This window comes from Fulmarus glacialis, unplaced genomic scaffold (genome assembly GCF_000690835.1).
Source record: "Fulmarus glacialis isolate BGI_N327 unplaced genomic scaffold, ASM69083v1 scaffold15716, whole genome shotgun sequence".
Lineage (NCBI taxonomy): Eukaryota > Metazoa > Chordata > Aves > Procellariiformes > Procellariidae > Fulmarus > Fulmarus glacialis.
This window is the reverse complement of record NW_009217730.1, coordinates 17,395-32,006: the sequence shown is the minus strand read 5'-3', so window position 1 is coordinate 32,006 and position 14,612 is coordinate 17,395. Positions and strand designations below refer to the sequence as shown.

Here is a 14,612-nt window from a genome sequence, read left to right as displayed (position 1 = left end):
CGGTCCCAGGGCGATGTGCCTACTTTGTAGAGAGGAAGAAGCGCTTCTGCAAGATGATCCCGGCTCTTGGGAGGCGCTTCTGCGGAGAGCATGGCCAGCAGGAGGTACCGGGCCTTGCCGGGCGGAGAAGATGAGCTCCTGGGGTCAGCGGAGCTCCAGGTTCCCTGGGAGGGGTTAGGGCAGGCGGGAGGCCCCGGCGGCACCACGGGGGTCTGGGGTGGTATGTCCGCCTGAGCTGGCCCCGCAGCACGGGCGGGAGAGGCAGCGCTTGCTCCTTCCTTTGAGCCTTGGATGTGCTAAGGCCATCAGTTCAGCCCAGTAGTAACACTGCCATTACATTATAGGTTTATTCTTTTAGGATCCATTTAAGTATTAAATTCTTGTCTCAGTTTCTCCATTCTGGTTAGCCCACCTACCTCAGAAGAGATGTTTTATGAAACTCAGATGTCCCTCAAGAGCTTTTTCTAAAACAGGAACACTGAATACATGCTGAAGTGTTGTCTAAAACTTCTCTTTTGTAACTAGGAAGAAAATGACAGAAAGAGAATCCCATGTCCTCTTGATCCAAAACAGTAAGTATATGTAAATGCTTTTCCTATTTTTTGTCAGAGTTCACATGATAAATGCTGTTACTTACTTTTCTTTCCATTTGGATTTTAGCACTGTATATGAAGACCAACTACAAAAACATTTAAAAAAATGTAATTCAAGAGAGAAGCCAAAGCCAGTAAGTGCAGTGTAAATTCAGCACTACTTCCTCGCAGATTTGAGACCCTGAACATTAGATACAGCTCTGCAGAGAATTTATTCTGACAGCAGCTGTGAACTGGAGGACAGCAGTCTTAGCAAGCACAACACTAAGGACAGTATGGAAGCTGAATAAGTACTTGCTGAAGTGGAATTCACATTCCACTCTCCTCATCTTCTATGTCCTGTCTCACTGTAGTTCAGTACAACTTTTCAGTTCTCTTACTTACAAATGAAAATGCTGAATTCATTTTTCTCAAAAACGTTCTCTAAGAACAGTCCCTCACAATGCCATTCATTTTAGAGGCTTGGTGAGAGATTGTCCTTGGAAAGCAAAGCTAGCAGGGAGGCTCTAGGTGTTTTCCTCCGTCTGGCAGTCTGCTGCCCTAGCCAACTGCCTGCTTCACTCAAGCTAGCAGTGACTTATGGAAAGCTAGGCTGACGGTTGCAGCCAGTGCTGAGGGAAGGAATAGGATGTATCTCTCAACAGCTGTTTCAAGAAAACGGAAGATGGCTTCTTTATTGTCTGTCTTTCTGCCTTATCAGTATTGCACCTTTAGTATTACCTGGGAAACCTTAAAATGGTCTCTGGAATCAGTCTAGTAAGCATTGACAGCTTAACTGTTACGAACATGTTCAATCTTGTCAACATGTGTCAGAACAGTCATTTCTGCTGGGGATTCAGGATCAGACTATAGGAAAAAAAATTACTTGGAATATCTTCCTATTGCTATGTACCTTATGATAAAAACACTGAAGAATTTAGCTTTTTGCTTCCTGGGAATTAACAGAATCAGATTTCTTTTCTCTTGATTTTTAAAGGTCTACTTTGTTCAAGATATTAATGCAGGTTTAAAAGATGTAGCAGAAATACCGGAAAAACAAGTGAGTACGTTTATTTGTTCTAAAGCTGAGTCCCTACATAACATGTTGCAATTTATCATATAACTAAAGAACTAGCAAAAATAAAAAGGTCTTGTATTTATGGGTGGCGCTTTTTTTTCCTTAAAAAGGTACCCATCTCTTCTCTATCCAAAGAAGAGCTGGAGAACTTAATTACCAAGTTGAAAAAAGCAAGTAATGGTGAGCTTATTTAATACTGAAAATAAGATGTTTTAAAGTTAATTGATTAAATATTTCATTGTTACTTTTGTTGTTAGATATCTGGGAAAATGTGAGACGTTTGGCACTAAACACATTTGAAGTAATTATCAAGATGTAGGCAATCCTCCAATAGTTAAATTTAATCAGAAGAATAAACTAGATTTAGAGAATGATAAAACACTGATCTTCTGTTCACATAGCTAATTTCCCTTCCTTTTGTGTTTTTTTTTTCCCACTCAAATATCACTACAGATAACAATACAGCTCTGTAATAAACATATGATGATAGATTTATGCTCCCAACAGACTATTTTGTTAGTGCTACAAATTGAGCTCATGTCTGACTACTGTAACGTGTATGTTACAAAACCAGAAACTCTTGAAACTGGAAACCTATACCTAAAAGTTTTGCATTTGCATTCAGGCCTGGAACTTCATCTTAAGGAACAAATACTGTCCCACCAAGCTTTACAAGAAGCCTTAAATGACCCAAAGAACGGGGAATCCGCTTTCAAACACTTGAAACAACAGGTATAGTCATTGCTTTACTAATAGCTATAGATGTTTTTAAACATGTGGAATTCTGCTGCTGTAAATTCCAGTGACTGTGCGTGCATAATGCTAGTCACTTCATATAGAAGAAATCTGATATGCTCTATAACTCTACGCTCTTCAAATAATAGCATGTATATAACCTCTGAATGGCTGCTTTTTAAGTGTTACTAACAAAAGTTTATTAGGATACGGAAATAGATTGCAAATTGTGTGGTGTTCTTCTGAATTTTTACTTATTTTATATTAACTCGTAATACATCTGAGCTACAAAAGGTAAAATGTTGTATTTACTAAGAAGTAAATGAATTTTTTACTTTTTCTGTAAGAGCTGGTCCTAGATTTTCTGGTTGTGTAACAGATGTATAAAAAGGATTGGAGAGCCTGAGTTTACCTTCTGCTTTTTTAATGTATATTGAACAGGAATTTTAAGAGAGATGGATTGCATACTGTAGCAAAATAGAAAGTTTTGGGAAGAAAATTTAAAGAGAAATTCTGTTTTCTGGACTTTCTTCCCATGCTCTACTTTCCTATGTATTACAAAATGTGTAACTGCAGCAGAGAGGGCTCTGCAGGCACTGATGCTTCACAGAAAATCCAGTACAGTACCCATATTTTGGATGGCTAGTTTGAGAATCGCAGAGAACAATATTATAATGTGTACCTGATCCCAAAAATCCACTCCGAAAATTTCTGGGTGGAGTTTTGTGAGCAGCGGAAGAAGGGCAGGGTGATGCTGACTAGCCGGAATTTATAATCCCTTTCCTCTGTACACACAAGATCTTTTCCCTAATCCCTCATGGAAGCGAAGACTTGAAAAAGTCTTCTGCAGTTCGGTGAAGTAATCATTTTTCTATCAGGCGTTACAGTACACAGTGTATGTATTTGCTTGGTTTGTAAATAATTTTTTGATGTTTGTAGGCTTCTATTTTAGGTAACATGGAAAAATTACATTTACTTGGTCCAGGAAGATGTTTTGTGGAGTTTGGAGCTGGGCGAGGAAAGCTGTCTCACTGGGTTGATGTTGCCTTACAGAATGTTGAAAATGTTCAGTTTTTGCTTGTGGAAAGGGCAACTACAAGATTCAAGGTAAGAGAGGATATTGTCACATTAGCAGAGTATAATTTTTAAACTGTTGTCATTGAAGCTGTTAGTATTTGCTTTTTATCTTCAAAAATAAAGAAGCCTTTGAAATGTTAAAAGTTTTGGAAATGTAATTGCCTACATTCTATACTTTGCCAATAGCAAATTTATTAGAAAAAAATCCTGGTGTCTAATGTTGGAAATGTGCAGGTGTTGACTTAACAGGAAAGAAGTCCAGCATTAATACCTGGAGCAAAATTGTAATTATTAGTGGCCAGCCTTACTTAATGATCTTGTTCTGTTTACACAGGTGGATGGAAAACATAAAAGGGGAGATTCTATATTTGAAAGGCTTCAAGTTGATATTCAACACTTATGTTTAAGTAAGTTTGTTCTTGGCTTGCGTAATTCTGAAATAGAGGCTTAATTTTAAATTTTGAATACTGGAGTTCAAGTCAATTTATAGGTAGCATGCTTAAATGTACTTGGTTTTGAAGATTATTCTCAGTGGTTGCTTGGACATGTTAATGCTGTGTGTATATACATATATATACACACATACATATATTAAATAGGAATTTAAAAATTTCTGCTTTTTATACACTTATAGGACATCATTATAGGTGAGAAATACCAACACAAAAACATTTTGAAGGTTTTTTAGAACTTGCAGGATTAAACACCTTTGTGTTGTTTGTTTTAGGTGTGCGTAATGAAGCAAGTCATGCATATCATTGATATGCTATGCATATCGATACTATAGAATTTGTGGGAACACCTGTCATCAGGAGATACATTAATGTCACATTTCATAGGCAGTATAGAAAGGCTGAAATGGTTAAATAGATAAATGTAACTATCTTAGCAGAAATGCAAAATCCTGTGTTTCTAATACTTTATTTTAATAAAAGACAAAGTATTTATATCACTATTTAGCTGGAGCTAATCTTTGGGTCACAGATAATTCTGTTAAGGAAAATCAGTGTTCTCTGGTAATTATTTTACTGCTATATAGTAGTGTTGCTGCTCAGAAGCAAAATTGTATTACTTCATAACAGCATTAAAATACATTCTTTGCCTTTGGACAAGGTTGAGTTGTTTAAGAGAAAGAAGAATATGCTTCTCAGCCACAGCATGTGATTCCCTTCATTTGTTTTAGAAAAAGAAACTTTCCTTTTAATAGCTTATAACTGTATGTATAGACCACTGTATTTTTTGTAGCGGTAAACATTTATTTCTTTTTTAAAGTGTGCTGAAATTATATTATTGAGAAAAAATATTGCCCCAACTATAATAATAGAGGTTCTGGGGTTGTTGTGGATTGTGTGTGTTTGCATGTTTTTTGGTGGTTTTTTTTTTTTTCCCCCCTCCCCCTCCAGATAAGGTACCTATTTTGGAGAAGAAAAAACTATCAGTGGTAGGAATTGGGAAGCATTTGTGTGGTGCTGCGACAGGTATGAATTATGTATGTGTTAACTGCAGAAAGTTAGGATACTACATCTTACACTCTGAACGGACTGATCTTCCACACTGTCATTTTAAGCTTTTCTTGCCCTCTATCCCTTTGTTGGTGAATGTAGCAATTATATTCTAAATATCTATTGACTTCAGTGGAATAGTAAATGGATAATAGATGCTGTTTTCTATAGAGTAGAACAAAGAATAGTGTATGACAGCGTGGGTCATGTATGTGTAAACTGTTGAGAGGTTGTTTTTTTTTTTTTAACACAGTTGCCTCTACTCTGAAATATTTTTCTTTCTAGATTTGTATTGGCTGTCTGAATATGTATCCCAAGCAAACAAATGACAAGAATGAGTTTCTGTCCTGATAATTTTCAACTAATAGACTTTTTCTAATGTTATGTCTACTAAGTAGAGAAAGACATCTCAAATATGATACCTATATAGATACTGTTACAAAGATGACACAGTTAAGCATTTAAGTAGTACATGTACATATTAAATAGATTGTGTCCTAGATATAAAACTTTTAGAGCAAATACTTGCATGTTTTACAGGGAGGAGATCCTCCTACAGTATGCCAGTTTGTTAACCAAAGTATTTCCAATTCACTTGTGTAGAACAAATACTCAAGACAAAAAGCCCTCAGTAGCTCCAGAGGTCTCATAATACTCATTCAGCATTTAGGGTTTTCATGTTTTCAAAGCATGCTTGTAATTTTTAGTTATCCTTAAAATTGCTTTTTGGCTTAGTTTGTGACGTACACTTTTATTATCCTTTGTGGGAAGTGCATTCCCAACCATGATACAGCCTGTATAAAATAATGGCATGGTGTTCATCGCTATTTTTTGGGGGCTATATCTGTTTTTTCCCAGATCTTGCTTTGAGATGCTTGGTTGAAAGTTATACAACTTTCTGTGATGGAGAAAATGAAGAGCCTGCACGAAAACGCTCTAGGAATGATAAGACAGAGGTGGCTTCTAACAATTCTGCTGATAATGACAGCAACAAAGACGACTGTAAGCCTGTAGCTGGAATTGTTATTGCACTGTGCTGCCATCACAAGTGTGACTGGAAACATTATGTAGGCAGAGAGTTCTTTAAATCAGTAGGACTTGGACCAGTAGAATTTCATTATTTTCAGAGAATGAGTAGCTGGGCCACTTCTGGCATGCGAGAAACCACAACCAAAGCCTCTACAAGTGAAGAAAGTGAAGATCAAACTAACGATGCCAAAGAACATGAGCAAACATTCAGCAAGACAGAGAGTGGTTCTGATACTTTACACGGGTATGTAATTTTTTTTCTAGCAAATGGACTCCTGTGGAAAAGCAAAATTATGTATAGTGGTATATGAAATTGTTTTGGGTCCTCAAAATGACTCATTTATCAAACATTTTAATTATTAAATTTATAGAAATACTATACTTTAAAAATACAATTTTCATGGACATGCATTTGAGAATATTTAAACAGTCATTGCTTGCCTGAATTGAAATGAACTTGCAGTGATTTCAGTAGTTTTTCTGAGCTTAACTACTAATTTTCATTAACAAAACTATTCTTCTGACACATGTTGTTCGTTCTCCTTTTTATGAGATAGGATACTTACTGTTGAAGAACGAAAGGAGATAGGTTGCCTCTGTAAACTGCTGATTGATCATGGACGGATTGAATATTTACGACAACGAGGATACAAGGCTGCACTACAGTATTATACAGAGTCTGCTGTGTCCTTGGAGAATGTCCTGTTGACAGCTGTCCCAAGTCCATCTTTGATACCAGAGCCGACTACATGACAGGAGATAGATTTGGAATTGGTAGGAAAAAACCTATAAAACTTATCTGGATTTTTTAAAAAGCTAATTCATTGCTTACAAAGAACCTGTTTTTGTCTTTCCTGTACCCAGGAAAAGGTCTTATATTTCCCAGTTTCACTGGGAATTACAAATATGTAAACCAGTTCTCATCAGTGGAAAAATAAAATCCCTAAGAATATTTGAAACCTGTTGTACGCCTCTTTGTTAGGAAGAAGTATACTTGGTATTTTCTTCCATTCACAGTTACATTCTTTATTCATTAGCATTTATGATAGGAGAAGGACCAGAAGTACAACTTTCCAGATTTCCTGAAAGACAATAGGTTAAAATAAGAGAAATTAACAGACTTTATTTTCACTTTGAAATTCAGGATAGCTTTGTATTTCCTCTTAAATTATTTAGGTAGGCCTAGGTACTTTCATCAGCCCATGCTGCTAGGGCAATCTGTTAAGGAAGAAAACTTACTTGTAAACTGAAACTGAGTATTTGAAATATTGATAAGAAAAAAGCTGGCTTACTGTTCTAAATCAAGGGCATTTCAGTCATTCATTTTTTAAGCCATCACGATATATAGAATGAAGATCAGAGAGAACATTCTATATCTGCAATGAACGAAGTTCTCTCTGCAAGTAACAACTGCCACCTGCCCCTCTTATTTTGGTCTCTTACTGCAACGTTTAAGCTGTTACCTTTGAGACTACTAACAGCATTTTTTTGTCATAGTAATTTAGAAATGGGATGAAGTTGTGGGGGTGTTTTGTTTAGGTGACTGGATTTTCTCTCAGGGAAAGCAAGTTGTGAGAAACATCTGTTTATCAGGTGTTGATAATTCATTGCTAAAAAATGTTGTATGCTGGGAACACAGGCATCTCCCCCTTACATCCTTCTTTGATAGTCCCCATCTGGACAGCATCCAAACATAGGGAAAGGTGAGCTTCATGAGACACACAGTGCTGGAAGACTCACGCTATGTAAACTCTGATTAAATTGCAAATACAAGAGACAGTCATCAACTTCCAGTTATCCAGGCTGTAGGTAACTCAGGCACATTTCTTCCAATGTTCCATGGTTCCAGTATGTTCCTATTAGAACATATGCTGTTCATGTGAAGACCTACTGTGTGAACTGGTAAAAGCGCCCCTGTCCTCAGTAAAAATCTTTTTACAGATTTTTGGAAAATGTTAATCATTTATTAAGAAGATCATTCATGTTTCATTTGCATACATATCCTAGCTTGCTTTTATCCAGTTTATCCTTCCCTTCCTCACTGCATTCCAGAGGGATTAGAATTAATAAAAAAGCCGTACCTGTTTTCTTGAGTGACTCCTGGATATACATGTGCATGAATTCAATGCCGAACATTTCCTGTTGCTCCTCCTCTTCTGTATTCTCACATGGCGGGAGTGTTACCTCTAACTCCAGTGGGTTGTCTCTGAAGTTGACAAATCTGATAGTTCACCAGAAAAGGTTACTCTTGCAATAGGTTTTGTCCAGAGAGAGCAACTCTTTTGAAACAGAATTAAGATTCCTCAAACAGTACTTTGAGCAAAATAAAATAAATCTTTTCTTATACTAAACCCACCACTGTATTAGTAGTACTAAGTAAACTAATTTAAGACATGGCCTTACAATAACAGTAGCTGATTGTGGTGGGAGAAAACATTGCAGTCCCCGTCATTTTGTCTTCAGGTTTTCATCCCATTGTCAGCCTTACTGAGCTTCCACAAACATGACTGGATGAGAACAAGAGTGCAAATGCCTGCATCCTCCCAACTTTGCAAGGCAACAGCCAGTGCTGTCTCCCTCTGTTCTTGGTCCATCCCTGGGCCTATGCTTGTATTTGTTTAAAGAGGTGCTGCTTTTTCCAAAACATCTGAAAACAGGAATTGTCTTACTGGGTTAGATGTGATTTATTTAGACTAGCATTCTTTCTCTAAAATGGCCAGCATCCAGTAATTCAAATGAAAATGCAAACAACAGGAAAGTTTCTGTCACAGTATATAAAATAATATTTCCAATTCTACTAATTAAAAATTTACATGCATTCTCTTTTATTTTTCAAATCAAGTACAGGAGAGTTTCATCCATATCCTTATACCTAATCCTTTTTGTTTAATTCTGAATGCTTGACTTTTCAGTGCCAAGTTCTACTTTTTGTCATTTTTATGCTTGTTACATATTTTTCCTTCTAGCTCTTGACTTTAGAGAGTGATATAAAAGGACAATTAAAGGGGGCATTTGGACCTTTCAGAAATGAGAAAACGTATTACAGTCTCCTTTTACATTTAGGACTGTAACTATCATAGCTTACTTCTTTAAATGAGTTGTGCTACACAAAGCTTTCTTGACCAGATCCTCAACTGTTGTGAATCTGTGTAATTATGCTGATTTTTATGGCATTGTGTCCATCTGTACAACTGTGGACATGCCTTTTCCACTTCATTAGCATCACTCTATGATACACAACTCAAGGGAGGCTTTAAAACTTATCTTTTAGTATTTTTATTTATATTTCTGTTGCTTTTTCTTACCTCAGATTTGTCATGTCCTTCATACAAGCTGGAATATCCTTAAGTTTGTTGTTGCTAAGAACAAGAGTATTAAGATTTTTCATATTACCAATGGTTTCTGGTAAAGAGTTTATCTCATTCCTTTGGAGCCATAAAGTGTGGAGATTTTCCATTCTGTAAAATAGGTATTTGCACAATCAATCAAGAAAATTAGCAAATTAATCTTATCAATCATTAATGTAAAGTAATTGATTCATTTTTACAGCCACATAAAGGACTCGCATAAAGAATACAACAATTCTCAAAGAAAACCCCATATCCAAGATAATCACCTAACCTCTAGTCGAAAATGTCATTGGCAAGAAATATTTAACTTGATAGTTGATACTGAATTTATTGTTTATTGAATGGATTATTCCAGCTCATCCAAAATATCACATTAGGGCTGATAAATCTTAAGTTTGCAGTGAGGTTAACATTAAAATAATCTTTTGAAGTAGGATTTAATAATTAGAATTTCAGTGCAATGGAATTGAGACTAAGATGTGAGCTTTAAGATTTATTTACCTGTCAATTGCATCAGGAAGCTCCTGGAGTTTATTTCCCCCCATATCTAACCATTCTAGATTTGGCATGTTGAGAAGAGCTGAAGGGATGGCAGTAAACTGATTCATGCACAAATCTATGTGTGAAAGCTTCTTTAAATCACTGAGCTGAAAAGAAAGGGAGATTTAATGTAAGTTTGTATAGCTGTTCTGTTACAGCAGTGCTGTAATAATGTTACAAAAAAAAAGAAACAATTTTAAAACACTACAACACATTTTGGAGTTAGTAAACACAGAATGGTTTCTGAGTTACATTAGCTGATATTACCTAACAATTACAGTTCTCACCTGGAAGGTAGGTAGGTGGTTTTGAAACCCATCAGGCAGAAAAGTTATCTCCCACCTGGTAGTGAGTGCCCTAATTGCTGAGAAGCTGAATGCCATGACTACAACACAGATACACCCTAAGCCTTGAGAAGAGGAATTTTAAAGACACTACTGTCCTTAGTATTTCATGCTCAGTGGTGTTTCTCCATGCAATATGCCATTTTTCATTATTTTCATAAAAATATTCCAATTTTTATGGATCAAATTGCATGCACTGTATTTTAGAGTGAATCTAGACACTTCCCATGTTGTGAAGTCTACTACTATGGCAAGACATTCTAAAAATTAAACATAGCTTCATTCAGTATTGCAACACCTAAGTCCTTTGGTCAATCATGCCTTCAGGTGCTTTTACAATGTTCAAGTGATGCAAAGATGTTTTATTGCAAATCTGGTCCAACTGTCTAAACACTGAATGCCACTCAAGTACATATAACCCAAAGCTTCACGGTGTTCACATCACCATAGTATCAACAGAACACAACTCTGTATTTGCTATGAGCTGTTAATTTAAAAGCTATCACTCTACATTACACCATGTAACCTGTATCCACATAGATTTTGTAAATTCTGGATTCTGATTAATAGTGCATATTTTCATTTGAAGATTTGTTGTTAGGTATTACTCTTTGGACTCACTCAATTTTGCAAGGCACTGATTGCTGTCAGCTATTGCCACTACTGTTTTTTTAAACAAATTAAAACAAGTAAATACGGTTACATACTTGTCATCTCTATCTAAGAGACTAATACTTAGAGATGCAGGCCACTATCACATTTAGGTCAGTCCAAATTAAAGCTCAATAGTAGGTGAGCAGTTGTTTTTACTCTCTCTTAATCGCTTTCAACATCTCAGAACAACATTCATTCAACTCTTTGTGCATAGGCAGTTGTAGAAATCACACCAACCCTTTTCACAGCTAGCAGGTCTGGTAAAGATACTTACAGTTGTGTCCTGGCATATGGTATGAATTTGTATTCTCAACCATAAAAGAGAACTACTCTGTGCTAAGGCATCAGATCCTCAGTGGGGTAAATCAGTGAAGACTTTCAGCCTAAACAAGTTACCATCAAGTGTATCATTGTCCTATATGACTACCAAGTCATTTATCTGGACAAAATAAAGATTGGCTCCTTCAGCTACTCAGGTATATGTATGTCCTTCTCATATGGCTTCAGTTTGACTAGTCATATAAATATTGTTCACATAGGTGTTTCTGTGGAGTAGTTGTGAAATGAGAATATCAAAGCAAATCTGAAAACATGGAGTGCAACATTTAATGATAAATGGTTTTGGATAAATTCAAAATATGCATTAAAAAAACCAAACCAAAACAAAACAGTCTGTCAAAACCTGAGGAGGAAGATCACAGATACTCCTGTTGACAGCCAGTTCCAATCTTTCCAGACTGACACAGTTACTTATTTCCTTAGGAACAGACTTTATTCTATTGTAACTGAGAAGCAGCTCTTGGAGGCTAGTCAGGTGGCCTGTGGAGAGCACAAATGAGAAATGAGAAATGTTCACGTTCATTCTATTTGAAATACAGCATTACTTGGTTTGTGTTATCCTTATACTGTTAAACAAGTGCTCTGTGTTGTCACTAAAAAAAGATCCACTGAAATTCAAATAGTAGAACTTAAGGACTCTGTAGTACTGAACTGTACTCTAGTTGAGTGCTACAAAAAACCCCCCCAAAACTCAAAAAAACCCTTATGAACACAGGCTACTCGTGCTGTGGACTCAGAACATGAAGCCTGTTTTTCAATATCACTTTTCTAGCTGTATTCTGATGTCTAGTATCTGCTGTGCTTACAAGTTTTTTTCTCATGGGGAGCTTTCATAAAGATATGTCTCCTCCATCCGGCCATTTTTTTAATTTATAGGTAATCCATGGTTTTAAGATCTCTATCTCACTGTCAGATTTAAATCGTCCGTTTTCCAACTACCCAATAGGATTGTTGACAGGCAAAGTGCATGAAAATGGCATGTTTGTTCAAAATTAATTTTCTTAGAAAAGCAGCTTAAAATAAAAGAAAGCACAGCTCACCAATTTCTTTAGGTACACTTTCAATTGAGTTCCGAGATAGATCCAGAACAACAAGATTGTGAAATCTTCCAACGAACTGAGGAATTTTCTGCAAGCTAGTTCTGTGAAGCTGCCATTCCTGGAGATGGACTAGTTTCAATAAGCACGAAGGTAGTGTCTAAGACAAGAAATATGAACCAGAAGAAATTCAGCTTAGTATACAACAAGAATACAGGCTTAGGTAGAAGTTTTATTTGAAACAGTAACAGTCTTGTGATTAAAAAAAAATAAAAAAAGGGAAAAAAAGGAATCTTTCCTTCTTCTCAAGCTATACTGTAACATGCCAAAATGAACACCATCAGTGCAGGTCATTCTGACCACAGGTTTAACCTGCCCACATTTTGCTCCCAGGATTTAGATATCTGCACTACTGTCATTGCTTGAAAAGTATCAGGCTTGCTTTTGTTTGCTTCTTTTTTTTTAAACAAAGCCAATATAACTGAAGATGAAACTGCTCTAAATAGCTTTTTTGCATTTTAATGGTGATCTAAATTGTATTTCTTATTCTGTTAAGAAAAACAGCGAGCATCTGAGAGCAGAGGGATAGAAAAACTACAATGTCTGTATGCTATGAGTTCTGAACAAGGAACACTGGCCTATGGACCGCCAGAGTATTGCTGGGTGTGGCTGTCATTCTCTGGCCTCAACATGGTCTAATTCTCAACACTTCATAGGAACCGGCATCCACATTTTTGTGTAGCTCTGAACAGACTGTTAGCTTCCGCTCTGTGGTTGATTCTACAGTTAGCCGCTTCCCCCCATACATTAGAAACAAGAATAATAGTGTTCTGTGAATCTACTGTCTCATTTTCAACTCTTAGAAAGAGAAAGAAGACAACAGCAAGAAATACTTCCATGCACCTAAACACAGAGGGTTTTCACCTTGATACATTTCAGTAGTTCTGGTGTGTTAATGTTAAATGAGGATTTACGTAATTAAACTCATAATTTTTCTAATGCAGAAAAGCTTTTTGGGCTATATTTTTGCAGAGTAATGCTTAATATTCAGGACTTTAAAAATCAGCTTGTTTTTACACTCTCTCAAGAGTTTGTCTCAATTCATTGTTAGCAAAGCACACAGTGAGCACTTCATAGATTAAAAACAGTACAACTGTGAGTGTAAAGTTGTAAATAGCAGGTTTTTTCATCAGTCATTCAACTCAAGCAACATTCATTCCTATAAACACTACCTTCCATTCTTCTTCCTCTATCCTTAAAATTGCTCTTCCGTCTTCATTAATAACTTTTTCTTTGAGCTTTGCTAAAGCAGCTCTCTCCTCCCAGATGAGTAGTAGCCTACAAGGGAAAGAAGATCTGTCAGTGGTGCAACAATGAATACAGGCAATAATTACTATCCATTCTATTTTCTGGAACAAAGAAACAATAGCCTTTTTGGATGTCAAACAACATTTATTGTATCTGGATGCTAAATATACTATCAATTTGAGGGAAGACAAGAACATAAAGTAATGTTTCGCTGAGGTAATTTATAGGAATTCTATTTTACAGTTCTTCAAATTTACAGTCAGAAGGAAGATATAACTTCATTCACTTTCATCATGTTGCAGCAGGGCAACTGAATATAAAGTCATGTGAAATTAAGTTCCAAAGCCATTAATTTTGAAGAGTCTCCTATAAAGAAAGCCTTCAGTTCCACCAAATGTAAGTGCAATCAAAACAGGTCAAGCAGCTAAGGATTGTTTTAGCTTGATTTCCAAATGGAACTTAAACAAGAATTATGAAAATTAGGCTAATTCTCTTTCTGCTTGTATTTTCCATCAGTAACTTCTGAATTTGTTAATCCATTTCAGACACATCTGACAAACTGGGAAGGGTTCTAAAAATAGAATGCTAAATTTCTTCACCTTTCATGAAACTGCTGGCCAGACAGAAGACTCGCTCTTAATGCCTCCATTGACAAGAAAGCATAACAAATTAAATTTCCACTGGTTAGAGGAGAGAATTTTAGTACCCAAATTTAGGGGATTTAGTATATATGCTAATATTTTTATCACAGAACACAATTCTTAGTTTGACCTGACCATATTGCTAGATTCTAACAGAATTCTGCTGGAGTAACAACTAAAGAATTAGACTCTGGATGAGTTTGAAAAGACCGATTATAGTTTCCTGAAATGTAACATATAGTCTAGCTTTTCACATACTTAAAGATCTTCCATTTACTTACCTTCCTGCAGACCTCTGTCTGAATTCCTTTTCTTTCCGTAATTCTTCATTTATCTTGTGTATTCTCACTTCCCAAAGTGTCTTCACAGCAGTGAATGTTCCAACGCAAACTGCAGTTTCAGTCAT

At 36.2% G+C, this 14,612-nt stretch overlaps 2 protein-coding genes across 2 annotated transcripts in view; one reads left to right on the top strand and one right to left on the bottom strand.

Annotated features, from left to right (window-relative positions):
• The window catches only part of TRMT13 (tRNA methyltransferase 13 homolog (S. cerevisiae)), an 8,041-nt gene extending 1,096 nt beyond the window's left edge, over positions 1–6,945 (top strand). The window contains exons 2-12 of the mRNA XM_009579791.1: positions 10–104; positions 526–572; positions 661–727; positions 1,570–1,632; positions 1,761–1,830; positions 2,276–2,382; positions 3,325–3,492; positions 3,797–3,869; positions 4,866–4,940; positions 5,823–6,237; positions 6,551–6,945. Of these exons, the coding sequence (XP_009578086.1) occupies positions 10–104; positions 526–572; positions 661–727; positions 1,570–1,632; positions 1,761–1,830; positions 2,276–2,382; positions 3,325–3,492; positions 3,797–3,869; positions 4,866–4,940; positions 5,823–6,237; positions 6,551–6,746 (1,376 nt within the window). The 3' untranslated portion in view covers positions 6,747–6,945. The remainder of the gene's footprint in view (positions 1–9; positions 105–525; positions 573–660; positions 728–1,569; positions 1,633–1,760; positions 1,831–2,275; positions 2,383–3,324; positions 3,493–3,796; positions 3,870–4,865; positions 4,941–5,822; positions 6,238–6,550) is intronic.
• Positions 6,946–7,019: 74 nt separating this feature from the next.
• Positions 7,020–14,612, bottom strand: LRRC39 (leucine rich repeat containing 39). The gene is made up of 8 exons (XM_009579787.1): positions 14,488–14,612; positions 13,490–13,595; positions 12,261–12,417; positions 11,564–11,700; positions 9,845–9,990; positions 9,299–9,451; positions 8,075–8,214; positions 7,020–7,075 (listed from the first exon to the last, which is right to left on the bottom strand). The coding sequence occupies exons 1-8, from the start codon at positions 14,610–14,612 to the stop codon at positions 7,020–7,022; spliced, it is 1,020 nt and encodes a 339-aa protein (XP_009578082.1).